Source organism: Hakea prostrata, chromosome 4 (assembly GCF_041222555.1).
Source record: "Hakea prostrata isolate BN-2017 chromosome 4, UWA_Hpros_2, whole genome shotgun sequence".
Lineage (NCBI taxonomy): Eukaryota > Viridiplantae > Streptophyta > Magnoliopsida > Proteales > Proteaceae > Hakea > Hakea prostrata.
In genome coordinates this window covers 1,870,924-1,893,104 of record NC_142603.1, presented here as the reverse complement: position 1 = coordinate 1,893,104, position 22,181 = coordinate 1,870,924, and the positions used below count along the sequence as shown (strand labels likewise).

The window sequence follows — 22,181 nt, the reverse complement described above, 5'->3', positions numbered from 1 at the left end:
TTTGCCATGGATAGACCCGTAAGTATAAGACCTCACTACCTCATGCGCTACCCAACAGCTTTGGGTGGGGGGAGAGAGAGGATATTGGCTCCATAAAAATGTGTGGTATTACGAGTGTCATTGAGCACATAATATCAAAAGGTCCATGAACGTATCCAGGATTCTTTACCCAAAAAAAAAAAACGTATCCAGGATTTTTGAATTTGGATCTTTCAGTACGATCTAAGCCGTCCAATGGGAATTCGCACGTGTGATAAGCTATTTAGTCACAAAAGGAACCCAATACTAATGCACATATACTATTGATCGAAAACCGTTATTTTGGAATCCTTTCGATGCCGTCAAATCAGGATATCGTCACATGCCCACTAACTACCGTCGATCGTGGTTATTCTATATCGTCTTTGACTCTTTGCTCGTCTTAAACTAAACTAAACAAGAAAATTTTAAAACAAAGAAAAGAAAAGAAAAAAAAAAAAAAAAAAAAAGGAAAAAGAAAGAAAAAAGGGAAAATCCTACTCTGTCTTTCAATTTCTGAAAGTAGGAGTAAACTATTTTTGAAGAACACTTCAAAGTTCTAATCGTCGTCGCCAAGAAAATTTCCTTCGTTGTGAAGTTTTATGCTAGTATTCTGTTGTTTCGTACATGGAAATTTAACATTGGACCGTGTTTCTGACAACATAAAAGACCGAAACATTCGCTTATTTTGAAAATCTCCTTCACCTTCACTCGTTTCTCTCTCTAGATCTCTTCTCTCTGCCGTATTCGTGGTTCGCTTCTGATATCGATACAGAAGAAACTCGAGGCATTCACAGTACTTCGTGGATGGATGCCATCAGAAAACAAGCCACGAAGATCAGGGAACAGGTCGCAAAGCAACAACAGGTTCTGAACCCTAATGTTGTCTATTATTTGATTCAGTGTTTCCGTAATCACTTCAAGAGATCTCTATATACACGTCGATTCATTTTTCATCTTTTGGAATTTTTATTAGTTTAAATATAAGACGGCCGTTGCGGTCAGTTGTACGTGTATGATCAGGTTTCTGCAGCTCGTTCTTTTATTTTTTTTGTGTTGGGGGGGGGGGGGTTTGTGTTAGTGAATGCAGCTCACACATATTTATTGTTTTTGTTTCGATAGGCTTAGCTGGCATTGCCATATTTAGGGTTAGGGATTACTACATTGGCAGTTGTGTGTTGGTATTTTAGCATATTGGCGTTGATCGTGTAATGGGGCAATTATTTTTCCTTTGGCTTTGAAATGGATTGAAAAAGAGTGACTTTAGCCTTTTCTGTGTTCCATTAGGTCCCTTTTTAGGTAAACTAGTGAATGTTGGATCCCTGTGGGGACTTCCAAATGATTTGATGAAGTGCACTAGGGGAAAATGTAAGAAAATTTCCCATTATATTTGACCTTGAAGTGTACAAACTGAATGAAACACAACACAGCTGTGACAAGTGAAGTGTGTGATCATTTACCCGGATTAGCCCTTTAGTTAGTGTAAAAATAATGCAAGACGTAGGAAGTAGGATACAAATTTGAATTCTCCATGCAAAACAGAGCAATTCGTGGTTGGGGCATGTTGGTGATGCGGAAAAACAGCCTTGGACAGATTCAAACCCAACGGGGTTTCAGACAGTCTAGTTCCAGTCATAGGTACAGTAGGATTCAAGGAAATATATTTTTTGGGTAAATAGTACCTTGGTATATTTTAGAAGTTAGATTCATATGCTGTGTGGTTTCTAATTCTATTGAGTTTCCTTATTTGAATTTGTATCTTATTCAGAGAGTTAGTCTTTATTTTGAACTTGTGTCCTAGTTAGAGAGTCAGTCTTAATTTAGGATTGCTTTAATTTCCAATATCTATGATGCAACATGATTTGATTTTATGTTTGTGAGAGCTTGTGTGGCTGGTGTGTGCATTGGCAGCCTTCTCCCTTCCCCACCCAGAAAAAAGAGAAAAGAAAGATATTGTGCGATTCCCCCTTCTCCTTCCTTCCCATTCTTCTTGTGCTCCTTCTATGAAAGCCAACCATAGCGAGCCATTTTCAATCTGCATTAATTTTTTTTGGTGAAGTATTTAAGAGGCAGGGGAAGTTGCGGATGGGGTTGTATGATGAAGACGAGGGCCTGGGCGAGTTGCAGATAAACTAAGAAGGGTGAAGTGTTGGGTGGGGTTGCAGGAGGAGAGTGATTGGGACATCAGTTTATAATTAAATGAGTTACATTTGTACTCCTCAAGTTTGGGTTTATGAGTACATGTTCATTAAAGTCCCACATTGACCAAGAACCTCTTTTCATAATAGTGTCATGTTGTTATTGCGTGTGTGTGTGATTCTTTTTTCTTCTTCTATGATTTTGATAAATAGTAAGTAGAAATAGTATCCATTAATAACATTAAACACTTACAAAACCGTTCATGTGCCCAAAAACAAAATGGGCCTTAATTTAAAAAAATAAGAAAGTCTTCGAATCTTTTAGAAAGTATAAACAAACTCCTTTTTTAATTAAGACTCAAAAACACCATACTAGGGTTTCTAGAATTGGACCTTACAACAGAAAATGCAAATTTTTAGCGCCATGACCGTCAACCAAAAGAAAAAGGACCCATATAACCCATTGGGAACCTAATTTGACTCTTAACTTGAATCAATCTTGAAGTGTAGGGGTTGGGTTGAATGAGATGACGCAAATCACACTGCTGGAAAAATATTTTCGTCCACTTTCCTCTGGAATTCTACATCGGGATCATAGTGAATAATTTCTTTTCTCCCTTTTGATTAGTTTCCACAAGGAGCAGGGTCCTTTCCAGCCAAGAAGACACTATTGTACTTGCAGGGTAGTTTGCCACCATTTTTCCTCATATTAAAAACCAAGCACAATTTTTTTCCCCCATCTGCTTTGGCAGAGTATCTATTCATCCTCTTCCTTAGGGAAACATAATATTCTTCATGTCTAAATCTCCAAGATGCGATTGAAATTTATATATTTGACTAATTCATGGATAACGTGTTAATTATCTGTGTGACTATGTCCAATTTCTGTGTAGTAATCTTACATGATCTTTTTCACCCATTTGCTTCAGATCTTTTCTATCTTTGAACAGATATTTTTGTATGGTAAAAATTTGAAACATATTATTTTCGTGCCCCCTTACAATTTATTTCAGGCCGTCTTCAAGCAATTTGGAGGTGGAGGATATGGAGGGTCAGATAATCTAGTAACAGATGAGGCAGAATTACACCAGCATCAGAAACTTGAGAAGCTTTATGCTTCAACACGTGCAGCGAAGGTTGACCACCATTTTGTATTGAAGTTGAAATTTTTTCTGTATTATTCTTGGTCAGCCCATAAATGTCTTTCCTGTTTACCAGCATTTCCAAAGGGATATTGTTCGTGGTGTTGAAGGTTATATTATTACTGGGTCCAAACAAGTTGAGATAGGTGAGGATGAAGCTTTCACATCCATTGGTAAATCTATATCTTTTTTTCTTCCTGTCATTGTTATCACGTTACATTCATCAAATCACTACTCTCAATTAGGTACAAAACTGTCAGAAGATAGCAGGAAATATGGTGCTGAAAATACATGTACTGGTGGTAATACTCTATCAAAAGCTGCACTGAGTTTTGCACGAGCTCGTAATCAAATTGAAAAGGAACGTGGAAGTCTACTTAAGGCCCTTGGTACACAGGTTTGCTAAATCTTTTGCTCTCAATACTTCCTACTTTGAGATTTAGGACAGAAAGTTGCAACATATTTTTGGGTAATTTTATCCATTGACCTCTGGTAATGACACATTAACACTCAATAATCTAGTGCTTCATCTTCGTTTGAAAACGTTAGGTGGTGGTAGAATCTAGATTGCTGATTATTTCATGCATTCTTAATTTATTTATATTCTTGTGTCCATGCTTGAAAAGTGCATGCTAAAATATAGTTATAGGGGCAATTTATTGGTAGAAGCAGAGGAAAGATAATGAAACCTAAGGCTGTGAATGGGTAGGGTAGGGTAGGGTTAGGTTAGGTAATGGCCCAGATCCTCAAAGAGGGGAGAGATCTTTGACATTCCCTGATGGTAATGAGTAAGGTTGGTAAACTTTTAATATTTTGTGCTGATATTTTTGTTTTGTATTTTGGATGGCCTATGGACCTATGGTTATGAGATCTGGTGTTTGGCCTATGGGCAGAAGATTATGAGTATGTGAGCAGATTTGATTGGATTGCTTATGGGACACAGGGGCTTGGCCTTGAGTTAGCATGTTTGTACAGAAGTAACAACAACAGCTAGAGCCTTATCCCTACTAACTGAGGTCAGGAACATGGATCCCGTCATGAAATGATGAAATGAGAAACAGAAATTGGGAACTGTAAATATATGTATAAATGTCTGTGTTAAATTAGCTCACTGCTCCACATCTAGTCTAGATAATTAAATGGGCTTCGAGCCATATTCCCTGACTGTATTCTAGGATTACCTTACTGGCATTACCTATTGACCAAGCTATATTCCCTAATTTTGTTCTACATGGCTAGTATTACCTTACCGGCTGTACCTGTTGACAACCTCAGTGAAAATATAATTTGTCAACTGGGGTTTGGAATCAGAAATTGAGAATGATGTGACACGCTTAATGGCTGTTTCTTTTTATATATAGTCAGATTACATCCCTAAAAGGGTAAAAAGGGGAAAATTAGTAAAACCTGAAGAATAAGGTGTTAATGATCCATGAAGAAGCACTGCAATAACTTAATCAGACACATATATCCTCTAGACTTTGAATGGAGATGCATTGGTTGCTTGAACACATCTATTGATTGTTTCAGGGATCTCTTTTAATAATCTGAAAGTATGTGGATGAATAACATTGTTAAATAATTTATCTTTGAATTAACAGTAAGTCGTAATAGTTTGATGGAGAAAACTGGAGCAACATTTTATATGCTGACAGTCTTATCACGTTTCCTGATGTCCATGGATGTCGGTGACAATGGCTCTTCCAAATGTAGATAATCTGCTTTTCTGGTTTTAAATTGCCGAAAATATGCCCCCCACAAAGCCCCACACCATCCCAAGCATCCCACTCCCTCCACTGCCCTGCTCCTCCCACCCCCCCTCCCCAAACCCAAAAAATAAAAATAAAAATAAAAAAGAGAAGAAAAGGAAAGGGGAAAAGACCTGCCCTGTGCAGCTATGTAGTACAATTGATGGAATTTTAGTCTGCTTTAATTAGCAAAGTTCCTCCTAGATTTTACCATCATTCAAAAGTAAGCTAAGTTTCTGGTTACAAATCATCTTTTAGTGTGTGTATCTCTGCTTAGATTTTGCATAGCTAATTGGCATCTCAATGCGTTGAATCTCCAGGTTGCAGAGCCATTAAGAGCAATGGTTGTGGGAGCACCACTGGAGGATGCTCGGCATCTTGCTCAGCGATATGATAGAATGCGACAGGAAGCTGAGGCTCAGGTTACCTGAGATGTGTTACTTTTACTTTATTCTGTAGAAGTTATAATTCAAACGTATTTTGACTGGTTTGATGGTGATCCCTTTACTTTGAACTTGTGCCATGAGCACACGAGTTCAGCTGGCTCAGCCTTTCTGTCTCCCCTTCCCCCCCCCCCTCCTTTCTCTTTCTTATTTACTTCCTCTCTCTCTCTTTTAATTATCTGAAGGGTTGTGGAATGTTTCTGACTTTTAGTTGAATATCACAATTAAACTTAGTGCTCATAAAAGCTTGTTTAATTTTTCGTCCTGATCCATTCAGGCTATTGAAGTCTCTAAACGCCAAATAAAAGTAAGGGAATCTGTAGGCAGTGTTGATAATGCTGCAAAGCTTGAAGCTGCTGAAACCAAGCTGCTAGAACTCAAGTCAAACATGGCCACATTAGGGAAAGAAGCAGCTGCCGCAATGGCTGCTGTGGAAGCCCAGCAACAAAGGTTAACACTCCAGCGACTTATTACCTTGGTAATCTTGTTTGCCTTTCATGCCTGATGAAGTTCTTCAGAGTTCAAATCTGCATGCCAGATGTTTTAGGACATCAAACTTTACCTCCACTTTTCCCTTTTTTGTTGAAGGTTGAATCAGAGCGTGCTTATCATCGGCGAATTTTACAAATACTTGATCAAGTTGAAGGAGAGGTATGGAAGTGCATCATGAAGTTGAATGAAATCCCCTAATTATTTGCAGCTAGCCTTATGTGTTAAAAGTTGCTAATGTTTATGTTGCAAGTGGCAGATGTTATCAGAGCGCCAAAGAATTGAAGCTCCTCCTAACACTGCTGTGGACAATATTATGCCACCGCCACCCTCATATGAAGAAGTTAATGGTGTTTTTGCGGCTCAAACATATGATGGGTCAACGGACAGCATGGGATACTTTTTAGGAGAGGTCACAGGCCTTTTCCCTGTACACAAGTTTTAATAATGAAGAACCACAGTTTTTTAATGGCTCTTTGATGTCCTTCTAGTTCTGAAATTGTTTTCTTTTCAACTTGCTGTAGGTTGTGCATTCATATCAAGCTGAGTCTGATGTGGAGCTGAATTTGTCAGTGGGTGACTATGTTGTTGTCCGTAAGGTTTGTGAATCCTCCTTTTTGTCTGGGTACTTTTTGAGATGTTAATGATGCTTTCATTTGATATTGTATTTGTGCTGCTTTGGCCTCCTCTTGACTTAAAACAAAGAAAATTGCAGCACTGAGTTTAGTGCAGTTCTGACAAAATGAACCAGCGGAAATTAAGGTGTGGGTGAGGAAACAGTAAAACTCCTCCAGGTTCGCTATGACAACAAACTCAGCCTCACCCAACTTAATACAGTACATGGATCCAAAGAAAACAGTGTATGGAAAACTGTGGTATAAAGAGAAGGGTGGAAATTAACCTGCTGGGGTGAGGAATCTGCATTACCAAAATTGCTGGCCAGCTCTACTCTCTAAGCAAATGGCTTCACTCAGCTTCTAGTCCTTTGAGGGAGAATTAGGGCCTGTATTAACCAAAAACAAAAAGTTCGCTCAGCACTGGGCCATGCACCAGTTGATCTGTTCTTGCATTTATTAGGGTTACCCTTCCAGAATCAGGTTCAAATTTGATCAACGGTGCTGCTTGCTTAACTGCTAGATTAAACTGAGCCAGGAACTATTTTTCGTGACATGTAGTGCGCTTGCACATGTTGACCACGGAACTGCTCCAGCTTTTAATGGGATCTTTGGACCAGCTATTGATACCGTTCTCTATTTTTCAGTTTTCCAGTTCGTCCCTTGAAGTAGCAGCATGGAAAGGAAGAAAGAAAGGAACACTCTTATGTTTGGCATTTTGCTTTTTTTTGTTTGGTTTTATATATTAAATATAGGGAGAGATAGCATCTTCTCAGTTCTCAGTGAACTAACTGCATATACTTGTTACAAGGTTAGGCACATGAGGGCATGAAGTACATTCTGAAAGAGGAGGAGAGATTGACACATATGGGACATTGGAGAGTTTGCCTACCTTTCCCCAATGAATAGCAGTAGATTCTATATTTAGAGCTTCCATGAGAAATGATCTTTGCCCCCCCCCCCCTTCCCTTTTTGAAGAACAACCCATCAATTAGTTTGTCTGAGTATTGACCAGTTTTCTTTGTTTGTATTTTTGTCTCATCTTTATTGTGTGAAATGGGTTGTGAATGGGGCTGGTTCTATTGTGGCTATTGCCTTCATCTTTTGACGATCACTCACGTTTCCGGTCTTGTTCAACTTACATAGAGTTCAGAATAATGTTGACAGTGTTATGCAAGGTCCAATTGTGCAACTTCCTCTCTGCTATCAATTTGTTTCCTCCCTGTTTAAGGCTTCTATGTTTGTATTGGTTCTGCAAGATATATTTGTCGTCTTTCCTCTTATTTCAATCATGTGTCTTACCATCGGTTTGTGCTTTTGGCAGGTATCAAACAATGGCTGGGCAGAAGGTGAGTGCAAGGGGAAAGCAGGTTGGTTTCCATTTGGGTTCATTGAAAGACGGGATAGAGTTCTTGCAAGCAAGGTAGCTGAAGTGTTTTAGAATCGCGATTTGGAAAGATGCCCAGCTATTTTGGGTGCTTATTTATTCATCTTTGGCATACTCAACTCAGGCAGAGCATGTGGATATTCCTGCACAGAGGGAAGAATTCTTATTTTTGATGTGTGATATAACTTTCATTTCCTGTTTATTTGTATGGACTTCTTTGCATGCATCCTTTTTGCTCAGTATGTAAGTTGTCTCCTTACATTTCTTTTTTCAATCGATTATGCCTGGAGGAATTTTTTTTCTTTCTATTTGGCTTTTTCATTCATCACGTGTGCATAATTTTGTTATAAGCGTGCGTGTGGAAGATGTTCAATTCCTTCTATGGCATTCTCTCTTTCCTGACCTTGTTGCATACTTCAGCTACAAATCCTTGTATGAAATATTGGGCAGTCTTTTAATGAGATTCATCTGTATAGGGTAGTATCTTAAATTTGCCATTTAATTGATTCAATAATTTTAATTCTGCTCCCTTTTGGATTTGATTTCAAATTGACATCCTTAGGATCGGTATCGTCTGATACGGAATAAAGATTCTATTTTTTTCCCACCTGAAATCGAAATCATATCACTCACAATTTTTTCCCACTTAAATCCAGTTCAGAATTAACCAAAACCGATCATATAATTTGCTCTTAGAAAAAACCTTGGATTGGCCACTCCATAACATTAAGAGTTATCCGTTATATGATTCGGATTTTTTGAAACCCGGTTTCTTATTCGTTGTGTATCTCTGTTTCGGTTCCTAAAACACAGGTTTTGTACGTTTCCTGTTTCTCGAGCCTTTAGGGTTGCTCAAATCTCCAAAATAATGTTGATCTATCAAACAATTAACATCTTTTTATGATTGTATTTTTCTTTTAATCTGAAGAGTTTATATATAGGGTGGGGGGAATATTATTAATATAAGTGTTGCCGGATGGGTGCGAACCCAGGACCTCTCCGACGGACTATATTAGCTCGTGGTGCTAGATTGTTTAGCAAAGATCAGATGGCATGTTCAATCACAAAAATTTGCATCTAAACTTAGCCTGTTGATATACTCTAATGAATAGAAATAGCGAAATTGCTTGGGTCATCACATTAAATGAGCATAATTGTCAAGTCGAGATTTTGGACCGTCGAAATTGAATCTTATTTTGATCCAACGGTCCATAGTGTGTTGCTTGATGGTCCTGCATATTTAATACGTAGGACCCAAGCAAAACCATAGAAATTGCTTTAAAAAAACAAAAAGAGAAAAAAAAGAGTGAAATGCGTAAGACCAAGCAAAACCCTAGAAATAGCTTAAAAAAAGAAAAAGAAAAAAGAATTCACTCTTTTAAATCGACCGTTGAGTCCTTTTCGCCCGTTGTTGTTCTGTACATATTTCGAATTTTGGAACCATTGAACGGTTCACACGACAATAACAAAAGAAAAAAATTTGTGTATGAGACAGAGGGTATACAAATCAAATGAAACCTTCAAATCTTTCCTGATCAGTATATGGTCTCGCTTTTCACGATCTCGTTCACATTGCGACGGCCTCGCTTTGTTCTTCATTTCTTCCTCGCAAGCCAACTGTACTAACTGACGAAATTGTCTTTTGTCTCCATTGTGGCTGCCGTGTGCTCGCAACACTGTGTTCCCCACTTCCCCTTGGTATTCCGAGCTTTGAACACCACCAAACCCATAAGCTGATTGAGCTCTTCGCAAGCAAGTCTCTTAATCATCTTTCGAGAATGGACTTCAAAACCCTAGCTCTCCCCCGCCATTTACCGCCTGTGCGAATTCATCACGAAAGACGATTATTTTCGTCTCCTTCAATTTTACTCAATCAGTTTGCCTCTCCATTTGCTCCTTCCCTTGTCAACGTTGGCTTGAGAAGGAGTTCTTTTACGTCTATTGGCCTTCCGTATCAAGCTATGGAGAAGAAGCCTGCTTGCGCGAGTAGCAACGATGGAATCGTTGTTTCGGACGATAATCAATCTGTAGCGGCAAAGAATTTTGCTGCAGACAAGAGCATTTGGACACAGATAAAGGAGATAGCCATTTTTGCAGGACCTGCAACTGGGCTCTGGATATGTGGGCCCCTGATGAGTCTCATTGATACTGCAGTTATCGGTCAAGGCAGCTCTGTGGAACTTGCTGCTTTAGGTACATGAATGACTGTACAAGTGTAGTGTCTCCTTCTTTTGTTCACAATCCCTCCACCCCCGTTTCACTTCAATTAGTAAATCTTTCTGCTGCTCACATATTGTCTCTTATGGATGGGCAGGACCAGGCACTGTCATTTGTGATTATCTGGGTTACTCGTTCATGTTCCTCTCAATAGCTACTTCCAACATGGTCGCCACTTCTCTCGCTAAAGAGGTTAGTTTAACTCTGTCGGAAATTCTTTTTATTTTTTTCTTATTCTCAATAGTTGTCAGCTTAATTCTGTTTGTGGGAGAGTTATTTTATCTTTGTTGTTCTCAATACCTGCTCGGTCATCCAATTAACTCTTGTTAAACAAAAATTTTCAAATAATAATTATGTGAGTTAAACGGTAGATTAGAAATGTTTCCTAACGGATGTCAAATGGAGCAGAAAAGTTATGGGCTGAACTAAGTGATCAAAATTGAGTCTTGTGTTCTTGACTATTTAAAGGTTGGAAGTTCTTGATGATTCATGAAGGCCAGAATACCAGGCATCAGAAAATACTCAGGAATAGATGACAAAGTTTAGCGTTATAAGCAGAATAGATTATACGATTAATTTGACCTAACGCACCAAGAAATTTGGCTCCTGGATTTATTGTCCACTCAAATAATTCTCCTGATCTTTCGATGTAAAGTCCATTAACAAAAATGTTTTGCATCTGGCAAAACACTCTCTGCTTGCATGCTTGTGGGTGTATATCATGAAGCACAACGCGTAATACATTGTTTTGAAACTTTTATCTCGGAATCAAACACAGTGGTGGAAGGTATCATGAATTATTGAACAATGTGATTGTTATATTTTCTTTTAGTCATGTAATTTTGGCGCCTAATTAGGCTGTGTACCTTGATCTTCTTTTTCCTTTATTCTTGCCCTCAGTTTATTGCATAATTTTCTCAAATTGAAAAAAGATAAGGGAACTGAACTTTCATAATGTGCTGTAGTGAACTTCTATTTTCATTGCATGTGTGATTCTGTTTCTTTACTCTGGATAAATGATCTGTACAGGACAAAAATGAAGTGCAACATCAAATATCCATCTTGCTCTTTGTTGGTTTAGCTTGTGGCGTGGGAATGCTTTTTTTCACAAAATTTCTAGGCACAAGGATGCTAACTTGTAAGTTTTTTATGAATCCTTCATGATGTTTTTTATTTTGAACTCTGGAATGCCAATTATGTAACAGTTTTGCTTGTCTCATGCATATTAGGAGGATGTTATAAAAGGTTGCCTATCCTTGAAATTATATTTTTCTGTCCCTTTCCAGCTTTCACCGGCCAGGAGAATATGCATATAGTACCTGCTGCAAACACATATGTTCAGGTATGCTGACCATCAAATCAACAATTGTGTTTTTCTACATTCTGTTCAAGCATGCTTAAGATTTTTTTTTTTTTTTTTTTTTTACTTTGTTAGGTTAATAGTTTCAATTTTGTGAGGTTCAATTACTCCTCTGATTCTATAAATTTAGAAGATTTCATGGCTTCAAAGAAACCCATGTATGGTACTGGGTACACTTAATTTATTACAATAGAAGGGAATGCTGTATTGTCTATTCATTTCTGAGTTATGATCCAACCTTTGATTTAGGTTATATGTATTTTGATTTGTTTGGTTTTAAGTTCAATTGCAACACTATTGGCCTTTGATGAGGTATATCATACCATCAGTTTGTGCTTCTCTCTCTGTCTTAGATAAAATTATATTTCTGTTGAGATATAGTTATGGTTGATCTTTACCAACAAAGATCTGATGAATGGTTGATGATAATTACAAATTGCATGAGTCACTGTTGTGTAGAAGACTAGAAGTCCCTCTCTTGCTGTTTATTATAATTTTGATGATTAGCTTTCATCTCTCTTTCCCTGTAGATCCCATGAATTCAGTTTGTATTATTATTAAGAGTCATAAACCCCCCCCCCCCCCCCCCAAAAAAAAAAAACCCACCCACCCAAAAAGGAATCTCCTGCAAGAGAGCCATTTTCCTCACCCTAAAACATATATTTTTTTATTGAATGACATGTGTGTGTGTGTACTCCATTTGAACAATCATTTCCTAATTACTGGGATTCTTACTTGGTTGGTAGATTCGAGGTTTAGCTTGGCCGGCACTCCTTGTTGGATGGGTTGCTCAAAGTGCCAGGTATGCTTGTGTAAATTTGTATTGTTCAATAATTTTACCAATATTTAGATTTTCATTCTCTAGTTATTGTTTCTTTTATCTTTTTAGGTAATGATTATTTTTATTTCTGCCATATGAATTTGTTTTAGATCCAGCCATTATTTATAACGTCTTTTTCGTTGAACATGTGAAGGTTGTTTGTTGTATTGTCTTCATAGTACATTAGTTTTGTGCAGGGTTTCAAGTTTTGGTTTTGAGCCTTGTATCAGCCATCTCAAAAACCAATGACTGAAACTAAAATTTTGGTCATAACTTTTGCAATATTTTTATACATCAATTGTTCGTTTCAAGGGGTAAATGGCTGAATTAGGTCTTGAAACTCTTAAAAGCATCCTATTTTAGGCTCTCTAAACACAATGAAGACCTTCAATTTTTAAAATCAAATCCAAAATGGTACTTTCCATTATCTAATATGGCACATTCTACACAAAGTTGTGTACTTCAAATCTTCTTCTTCTTCTTCTTCTCTTTCTTTTTTTTTTTTTTTTTTTTTTTTTTTTTGGGGGGGGGGGGGGGGGGAGTACTTGAAGTCTCAAATGCATATAATTCATTTAAAACAACTTTTTACCCAAAAAACTAAAACTACTTAAAATATGTATCAGGAATGAATAGACTTTTTGGTTTGAAGTCAGTTTGAATGCAAATGACAATTGATGGATGGATCTAATGAACATAAAGCCAAGAAATTTACAAGATTGCTTCAGCCTTAAGGTCAGACCTCCTAAAAGATTGCTTCAGCATCCTCCTATGGTTCAGTGTTCTGAAATTGGAGGATGGTGTAGCTTGAGAAACTGTTTATGCTCTATAGTTTACTAGTGATTTTCCTTGCTGGCTATTCTATCTACTGTCTGTCTGGGTTCTTTTCCTTTGTAATTCTTTGGATATTAACTTTGTCTCAAAGCAATAATTATGCTGCAGTTGCAGCCTTCATCATTTCTATTATAGTTTTCAATCTGCACTCACTTCTTTCATCTCGTATGATGCTAATTTTGTTTCCGACATTTATGTGCTGGTGTAATGGGTAGTTCTTTAGCAAGAGTCTGTTGTTTTCACTGTTACTCAAATGGCGGACCCTTGGTGCAACAACAAAGGTTGTTACATTCGAGTCTAGAAACAGCCTCTCCACAAGAGCAGGGTTAAAGCTGCATTCATTATGATCCCCTGCATCCACTGGGTACACCCTTTTTAACATCATGGGAGAAAAGTAATTTGGTCTTGGCAGTCTGGTTATATTTATATTGCATGCCATCATCCCTATTATTTTGATCCTCCAATGATTTTAAGGAACATATTCTTGCCAGTGAGTCCCATTCTTGAATGTCTAATGAGAAATTCAAACTCCACTTCATATACTTGTTGATTAATGTTGTCATTTGTCTCTCACAATGCCCAGTCTAGGAATGAAAGATTCTTGGGGACCTTTGAAGGCTTTGGTAGTTGCTAGTGCTGTAAATGGCGTTGGTGATGTTGTCTTATGCTCTTTCTTAGGATATGGTATTGCAGGTGCAGCTTGGGCCACAATGGTTTCACAAGTATGCTAATTTTGGTTCCAATTTACTGTTTTGTATGTGTTTGTAAGTCTGCTAATTCCTTTGTTTAGTTCTTGACTTAAAAGTATACTTTCCAGGTCATTGCAGCTTTTATGATGATTGACAATCTGAACCAGAAGGGCTTTAATGCTTTCTCCTTATCTATTCCATCACCCAAGGAACTGGTGCAAATACTAGAGCTTGCTGCTCCAGTGTTCATAACAATGACATCGAAGGTGTGCTTTAGACTTGATTAACTATTTTCCCTCACTGTTAATTAACTTAAGTAAAGTTGACGCATTAATGCATTTTTTGAATGTTCAGGTGGCCTTCTATTCACTTCTGACATATTTTGCTACTTCTATGGGCACAATCACTATTGCAGCCCATCAGGTTAGCCTCCACCACCAAAAATAAAATGGTGGGCACTGTTTTCTGCATATTGTTTTGATACTTCTTCTGATACATGAGGAACCGTTGAGGCATTAACTTTGTTCTTGATGAATTTACTATGTCACCGTAGGTTATGATTCAGGTTTTCTGCATGTGTACTGTATGGGGGGAGCCTCTTTCTCAAACTGCACAAACATTTATGCCTGAGTTGATATATGGAGTTAACCAAAGTTTGGAAAAGGTTTGGGATCATATAATTCTTGGTTTTTTTCTTTTCTTTTTGTAACCTTAGAGTTTTTGATAATTATCTACATGCTTTGCATGTGTCTGTATGCATAGTTATAGCTCCATTTCAAGTGGTATCGACAATTACAATGACAATTACATTTCTAGTTATATTTGTAGTGAAAGTGGGCGTTATAGTATAAGTATAAGAACGGCAGTGATTTCAATATAAATATAAGAGAAGGATCTGATGATATCGATATAAATAAAAAATACAGGCATTTGTGGGTTCAATGTGAAAGTTGTTATGGATTAAATTATAAGAATTTTTTTAAGGCAAAAATGAATATTTGTGAACGATGTGGATATCATTTGAAAATGAGTAGTTCAGATAGAATCGAACTTTCAATTGACCCGGGTACTTGGGATCCTATGGATGAAGACATGATCTCTATGGACCCCATTGAATTTCATTAAGAGGAGGAACCTTATAGAGAGCGTATCGATTCTTATCAACGAAAGACAGGGTTAACTGAGGCTGTTCAAACAAGCATAGGTCAACTAAATGGTATTCCCGTAGCAATTGGGGTTATGGATTTTCAGTTCATGGGGGGGTAGGATCCGTAGTAGGCAAGAAAATCACCCGTTTGATCGAGTATGCTACTAATAGATCTTTACCTCTTATTATAGTGTGTGCTTCCGGAGGAGCACGCATGCAAGAAGGGAGTTTGAGCTTGATGCAAATGGCTAAAATATCTTCTGCTTTATATAATTATCAATCAAATAAAAAATTATTTTATGTATCAATCCTTACATCTCCCACAACCGGTGGGGTGACAACAAGTTTTGGTATGTTAGGAGATATTATTATTGCCGAACCAAATGCCTACATTGCATTTGCGGGTAAAAGAGTAATTGAACAAACATTGAATAAGACAGTAGCAAATCTGATTCAAATCCAATATAGCACCTATGGATACATAAGAAATGTATCGAATCGATTCTTTTTAATGAATAGATCCGATCGCAACTTCGAATATGGAATTCAAAGGGATCAAATAGGAACTGATACTTGAATCATAGAACTATAATGAAATATACGATCAACCAACATTTTTCTAATTTGAAAAAGAGTCAGAAGAAATGGTTTGATCCTCTTATTTCTGGAACCGAGAGATCCATGAATCGGGATCCTGATGGGGTAGAATATATTCTGAGAATATATTCTAAGAATATACATATGTATATAATATGTATATATATGGTGTTATCTGCATGCTTTGCATGTGTCTGTATGTATGCATGTTCTATTTGCACATTGTGTATGGTATTTCCTTTTGTTATCAAAGTTACCTATGCTTCAAAAGGAGAAATATAGAGTTTACACAGTTGACTCAGTGCAATATAGTTATTTTACTAAATAGTCTTAGTTTTCCAAACGGATAATGATTTTATTGTGGTCCTTTTGAAGAAAAGTTGGTTCTATCACATGATTTATTTTGTAAGTTTCTCTTGAAGTTACTGAATGAATAGTACATCTTGCAGGCAAGGATGCTACTGAAATCACTTGTGATCATTGGAGCCTGCACTGGACTTATGTTAGGAACTATTGGGACATCTGTCCCTTGGTTGTTCCCTTACCTTTTCACAACTGATCATTTCATCATTGGGGAGGTTAGTTTGTTTCCAACATTCAAGGTTTTATAGTCTTGAATATTAAAATGGAACCATTTCAGTTCCTTGGTTATTTTGGTATTTAGATCTCATTAATTAGGAAGGGACAATATCTGTCAGGTTCCCGCCTCTGGCTTGCTCTTATTGGAATTTGTGAGAAGTTTTGAGCAATTCAAAATTTTACGTGATGCACCTTGCTTTTTCAAGTACCTTCCTGAAAAATGATATCTACTTACCGTATTTGTTGTAACCCATTTTGGTAATCATGCTATCCAATAAGCATGGTGGTCTTTCTGAAAGATGTGGATTATTATGAACCTTTCAGCTGCAGTTTTGTCTTTAGCTACTGTCAGGTGCACTAGATGTCAACTCCTCTAGCATGTGTAGGTTGGAGGAGTTGCCATTAGTAAATTTCCTTCATATATTAGTATTAAACTGGAGTTGTCATATACTGGGTTACAAAAGAAATATAGGTTTAAGGTTTCCTACATGGCCTTCTTAGGAAGCTTTACTCTAGGAATCAGCTGTGTGGCAGATCAGATCAATCCCAAATTCTTTGCACAGGGAGATCCATGTCAAATTTCAGCCTCAAGAGGTTGTCACTTCGCAAAATAGAGCTTTAAGAAACCAAGAATTGGTCAGAGCATTATTGGCACAGAACACACATACTTGGGGATGAATGCCAATGCATGGTAATTTTGTATTTACATGTGATTAATCGTGCCATTCCGATAGTCCAAGATTCCAAAAGTGCTGCATCAGCTGTCCAACAACAACAGCAACAATTTAGCCCAACCGGATAAGGTTGGCTACATGGATCTTTTCAAACCAAGTAGGGAAAACTGATGATCTATATAAAGGAGAATGGAAGTAGGAATAGCATAAAAAGGATAATTGAGAAATGGAAAATGAAAATGGTAACTGAAAGCTAAAGAAGAAAGAGGATACCCCAAGAAATTAGGAAATTTGCTGCTACATGGTGTCAACATCATGGATTCATGCCTCCAAAAGACTATGAAAGGTCGTACTTGGAACAAAACCCAGGCTATGCACCTCATTGTTCACCACCTATGGTCATTGTAGGCCTACTCCTAGCAGTTTAGCTCCTTTAATAGGAATTAGTTCAGCTTTACTTGGGCTTCCCTAGGACTCCATTGCACATTGTCCAACCACCGCAGGTGATACTCTTGGAGCTTGTCACTGCTCAGGCCAACTCCCGCATCAGCTGTAATCCGTTTTCCTCACTTTATCGTTCCTAGTTTTATCGCACATCCATCTTAACATCCCCATCTCTACAATACATAGCTTCGCTATATTTTTCTTAATTGTTCAACATTCTGCCCCATACATCATATCAGGTCAAGCAATAGTCTTGTAGAACTTGTCCTTTAAGCTTTAAAGTAATGTGATGGTCACATAGAACTCTGGTTGCACCTCTTCTTTTCATCCAACCCATTTTAATTCTTTGTGAAACATCATATCTATGTCACCTACTCTATGTATAATAAACCCAACATATAAAATATTCACGTTGAGGTTGCTCTCCCGCAAATTTCACCTTGTCATCATTGATCATAGCGTCACTATAGTTGCACATCATATACCTCTACCTTTAATAGACAACCTTAAAGCCTTGGGTTTCTAAGGTCAATCCCCACAATTCTAACATAGAGTTCACCTCTGCTTTTGTCTCATCCACTAGAAAAATATTGTCACCAAAGAGCATACACCATGGTAACTCACTTGGGTGTTCTTGGTTAACTCATCCATGATAAGTGCAAAGAAATAAGGGCTTAGGACTGATCCTTGATGTAACCCAACTGTAATTGGTAATTCCTTGCCCCTGGCCTCTGCTAGATCTCACACTGGTCACAACACCCTCATACATACCTTTAATACCTCTATATAATCATTTGACACTCCTATCTTTCTATGAACATGTTGGGTTAAATCTCTAGGGACTAAATCATTGGCTTTCGATGTGCCAATAAAGACCATATGAACATCCTTTTTGCTAGGTTGACAAATTACCGTGGGCATCCTCAGAAATAGCTTTTGTCAGTGGTCTACTTGTCCTTGTCATATTACTAAATGGATTCTTCAACATATAAGTCTCTCTACTTAGCTGGATTTCAATGACCTTCCCCCGATGTTTCATAGTATGACTCCTTTGTTTTATGATTTTATACTTACTGCAGCTCTGCACATCGCCTTATTTTTGTAAAGCGAGCTAGCATACTTCTGCTTCAATCATCTGGCATTTTCTCTTGTTAAAAAAACTTCATCAACTAATCTGTTCCACAAAATTGGAGGAGGCTCATGTGTTAGGCTCCACCATCTTATCTTAGGGTACCTAAGTACCTTGCTATGCATTTTTGCATTGAGGACATATTCGGGATTACCAGACTTTGTTGGGCGATTAGACTGCCCAGGAATATTCTTACTTTCATGCAGTATTTTGTCAGCCCTTCTAGTTTGGAAGAAATTTATTTGACTAGTTTGAATCCCACTTTTGTAGATAGTTAGGTGTTCCTTTCTTTTTCAAAGAAAATTTTCACAATGGATAAGACCATAAGCTACCCCAGAGTCTAGGATTAATAACCCTTCATTCATCTTCCCAACCTTGAAGTCCTTGTTGACAACTTCATAGCCTCTACAGTTGTTCCCAACATGATCTTCAGGGGTCAAAGGGTGAGTGAACGATGTGGATCATTAAGCAGTAGGGAGTGTTATGGATTTTTGCTAGTGATTAGAGGTTTTGGCAAGAAAAACTAGGAGGATGAATCTAGGTTTTGGAAGCTGACATAAAATGGTTTTAGAGAGAGATTATCTGGTATAGGGATCTCTGTGTGGGAAGAGGAGAAAGTCCACATTATGTAGTATCAGGAATAGGGATATCTGTGGGTAAGATCTTGGGTTCAGAGAGAGAGAAAGTTGGGAATGGGATTCCTATGGTGAAGGGAAAATAATCCAGGGTTTTAGAACTGGGCAGAGAGTTATTTACCTGGTCTTGGGAATACTTTCACTGATTTGCACCAAAAGCCAGGCTTCTTTCCTTGGAGAATAGCCAGCAGATGGACTGACGAAGTAAGCAAGGAGCTCACTGGTACTCCAGGTATTGCTTGAGGTTTATGTCCAAGCAAATAGACAGTTTAGCAAGGGAGCACAGAATAGTATTCCCACCAGTTGAAGAACAGAGAATTAGTTTCTTTCTGAGCAACTATTACCAAATCACCTGTCCATGTGACTCAAAATGCTGCAGAGTTTAGGAAATCCTTGTAAACTGGGTTGTGTAAAGGAAATATTCTGGTAATGGAATAGGAAGGAACTTGTTATTGAGATTGTTATAATTTGAACCATTTTTGTGGTTATATTTTAATTCTTCTTTTCATTCCTTTGCTAGATGCACAAAGTGTTGGTTCCATACTTCATTGCATTAATGGTGACACCTGCTACTCATAGCCTTGAAGGAACATTGTTGGTATGTGTGTGCACCCTATACCTTATATCCCCACCAATAATTGCAAATGATAAATTCACGTTGAATTGGGAAATATATAGGTACTCGATTATCAATTATGTGTGTTTTTTGTTGTGCAGGCTGGCAGGGATCTTAGGTTTCTAAGTTTATCAATGAGTGGGTGTTTTTCTTTGGGTGGCCTTCTGTTAGTGGTATGTGACTTATATTTGCCCCTCCCTTGTACTTGAACTTATTTTTGCCCCTCCTTTGTACTTGAAAAGTGTGTTTTCATGATTTAAGCACCATTGTCTATGTCCCCTTTAGTATGAAATGATAATCATCATAGTTGTCAAGGGCCATGTGGGCATTGAGGCACCTTCTGTCACCTGGGTGGGCACCTTGGTTGCTTTGTTGGTTTTGCCTGACTTCCAAGACCCCAGAACGCCTTGGGTCGCCTAAACAGCGTGACAATTATGGTAGTAACCATGTACATACTTTGAGGTTACCAGAAATGAATTTCTGGATGTTCAATACTAAACCATTTCCATTATTTCAAATGAGGATGGTTATCTGCACTATACTTATTTTAGACAGTATCTCTTTCCCAGTCTGTCCCTCAGTAGTTCGAATTGAACTCTTTTACCTTCCTGTAGCTGGCACAGATAGGGTTGCAAATGGTAGGAGAACATATTCGTTCTTGAACCATTAAAATAAATTATGTGTAGGGTCAAAAGAAAACAAGAGGGAGAAAAGACGAGCATGTTCAAATGTAGACCAGAATAAATGACGAGAGTGTAAATATAGAGGGATCAGTTAAGGGTAATGGGTCCTTTCTAAGTATAGTGCCATCAGGTATAGGGATTTATCTCATAAGAGAGGACAAACTTTTTATCAAAGGAATAAGTAGATTCGAAAGTAACACCAAGGAACAGATACAAAGTGTGAGGATTGAACAATAAAATGACCGGATGTGATAAGCAAGGTTGGAAAAGAAGAGTGTAAATTGACAATTTGGAGTAAGAGGAAATATGATGAGTATCAGCTTCAACATGCTGGAAGTAAGAAAATGGGATGGAAATTTTTATTTTGTATAACAGCATTCTGCACAAAATGGCTATTAGCTTTAATTTTTCTCCTTCTGTTCATGGAACACTGGATTAGTAGCAACATAAATTACAGCCTGATTGTAACAATGCATCTCCACGGGGTTGACCAAAACCACATCAGCTACTCTGTTTTATCAATAGGGGGAAGGTGTGGGGAAAGGTTATGCAATGTTTTACTGGTTCATATTTGATTCGCGGGTCCCTATCATAAGTTAATTGATAAAATGATAGTTTTTGTTGAATGTCTTGTATTGATCTTTAGCAACTTTTTCCTCTTGTCAGCTTGTGAGCAGTAGAGGGTGTGGTCTGCCAGGCTGCTGGTGGGGCCTTGCAGGATTTCAATGGGTAATACTCTCATCCTAGACTTCCTAGTTCATTAAAAGCATGGATGTGTTCTGTTTCTATTCACTAATTAAGTAAATTTCCTTCTTTAGGCTCGATTCTGCCTTGCTTTGCGACGACTGACTCTACCCAGTGGCATGCTATACTCAGAAGAATTCAACCAACAGAAGCTGCAAAAGTTGAAAGCTGCATAGGGATCCCATTCTATCCATTTGAAGATTGGTGATCTTATGAATGTTTACAACTATGCTGACGACAGTGACATCCTTGCTTTTGGATCAATGACCGACATAACCAGAGCACGTCAAACCATTGTTCAAGCTGCAAAAAGGTCTGGAGTGGTCATTAATAATGGCATTGTCATCCCTGGAAGCCAAAGTAGCACAAATGTGTAAATCGTGTTATGCTTTCCGATTTGAGAAATTCATGTTCCATTGTTTTATTATTTACTGGCCCCATCCATGTAACGAGAACAATATTCTTTCCTCGCTGGTATCGAGTGTTGTATCAACTTCTGTTATAAATGAAATGGGTAAAATTCTTATCCCACCAATGATTAAACAATATTTAATCGCTGGTTCACTTTCACATTATGTTGGGATGATTTGTTTTCTTGTTGTAATAAGAGTGTAGCCGATCTTGCATCAAAATCCTACTGTAGAAGCACTGGAATACCACAAAATGTTACCAGACGATTGAGGGCGCTTCTTGCCCTGTATTTTGAAGTAATCAGAGAGTGAAGCAGGTGCCCAAAATTCACTTTAGTTTCAATGGCCCCGGTTGAAATATTAACGACACTGGGAAGCTGAATCATGCCGGCACATCCGGATTCTCTGACCTCTTTTAAGGGGCCTGAGAGTTGAAGGTTTATCCTGGAAGTGGTTCGTGTTTACCAAAACAGAAACTAGGGTTCATGACCATGCATCTCGGATGAACAGTGGCCTATAAAGGCGCCATGAAATTTGATTTCTCAGGCTCAGCTGCCGCAAGACAGAAATAGCAGTCGTGTGAAACATGTTAGTTAAAAGATTTCACTCAGCGGTACGAGTGAACAC

The 22,181-nt window shown here is 37.9% G+C and overlaps 2 protein-coding genes across 2 annotated transcripts; both read left to right on the top strand.

The window, feature by feature from the left end:
- The first annotated feature begins 468 nt into the window (after positions 1–468).
- Positions 469–8,742, top strand: LOC149016993 (SH3 domain-containing protein 2-like). The gene is made up of 10 exons (XM_089151295.1): positions 469–885; positions 3,170–3,292; positions 3,375–3,444; positions 3,544–3,695; positions 5,367–5,468; positions 5,767–5,967; positions 6,078–6,140; positions 6,238–6,390; positions 6,503–6,577; positions 7,917–8,742. The coding sequence occupies exons 1-10, from the start codon at positions 826–828 to the stop codon at positions 8,031–8,033; spliced, it is 1,116 nt and encodes a 371-aa protein (XP_089007421.1). The 5' UTR covers positions 469–825; the 3' UTR covers positions 8,034–8,742.
- Positions 8,743–9,374: 632 nt separating this feature from the next.
- Positions 9,375–21,499, top strand: LOC149016992 (MATE efflux family protein). Its single transcript, XM_089151294.1, has 14 exons — positions 9,375–10,172; positions 10,294–10,388; positions 11,226–11,334; positions 11,483–11,538; positions 12,303–12,358; positions 13,791–13,929; positions 14,025–14,162; positions 14,251–14,319; positions 14,450–14,560; positions 16,090–16,218; positions 19,622–19,699; positions 19,819–19,890; positions 21,067–21,129; positions 21,219–21,499. The coding sequence occupies exons 1-14, from the start codon at positions 9,758–9,760 to the stop codon at positions 21,318–21,320; spliced, it is 1,632 nt and encodes a 543-aa protein (XP_089007420.1). The 5' UTR covers positions 9,375–9,757; the 3' UTR covers positions 21,321–21,499.
- The last annotated feature ends 682 nt before the right edge of the window (positions 21,500–22,181 follow it).

Bases quoted from the DNA above. Each gene is read 5' to 3' on its own strand.
- LOC149016993 (XM_089151295.1), top strand. From the start codon at position 826: ATGGATGCCATCAGAAAACAAGCCACGAAGATCAGGGAACAGGTCGCA. The intron at 3,696-5,366 runs GTTTGCTAAATC...TTGAATCTCCAG, and splicing joins TTAAGGCCCTTGGTACACAG to GTTGCAGAGCCATTAAGAGC. The intron at 5,469-5,766 runs GTTACCTGAGAT...TGATCCATTCAG, and splicing joins GACAGGAAGCTGAGGCTCAG to GCTATTGAAGTCTCTAAACG.
- LOC149016992 (XM_089151294.1), top strand. From the start codon at position 9,758: ATGGACTTCAAAACCCTAGCTCTCCCCCGCCATTTACCGCCTGTGCGA. The intron at 11,539-12,302 runs GTATGCTGACCA...CTTGGTTGGTAG, and splicing joins CTGCAAACACATATGTTCAG to ATTCGAGGTTTAGCTTGGCC. The intron at 13,930-14,024 runs GTATGCTAATTT...TATACTTTCCAG, and splicing joins GGGCCACAATGGTTTCACAA to GTCATTGCAGCTTTTATGAT.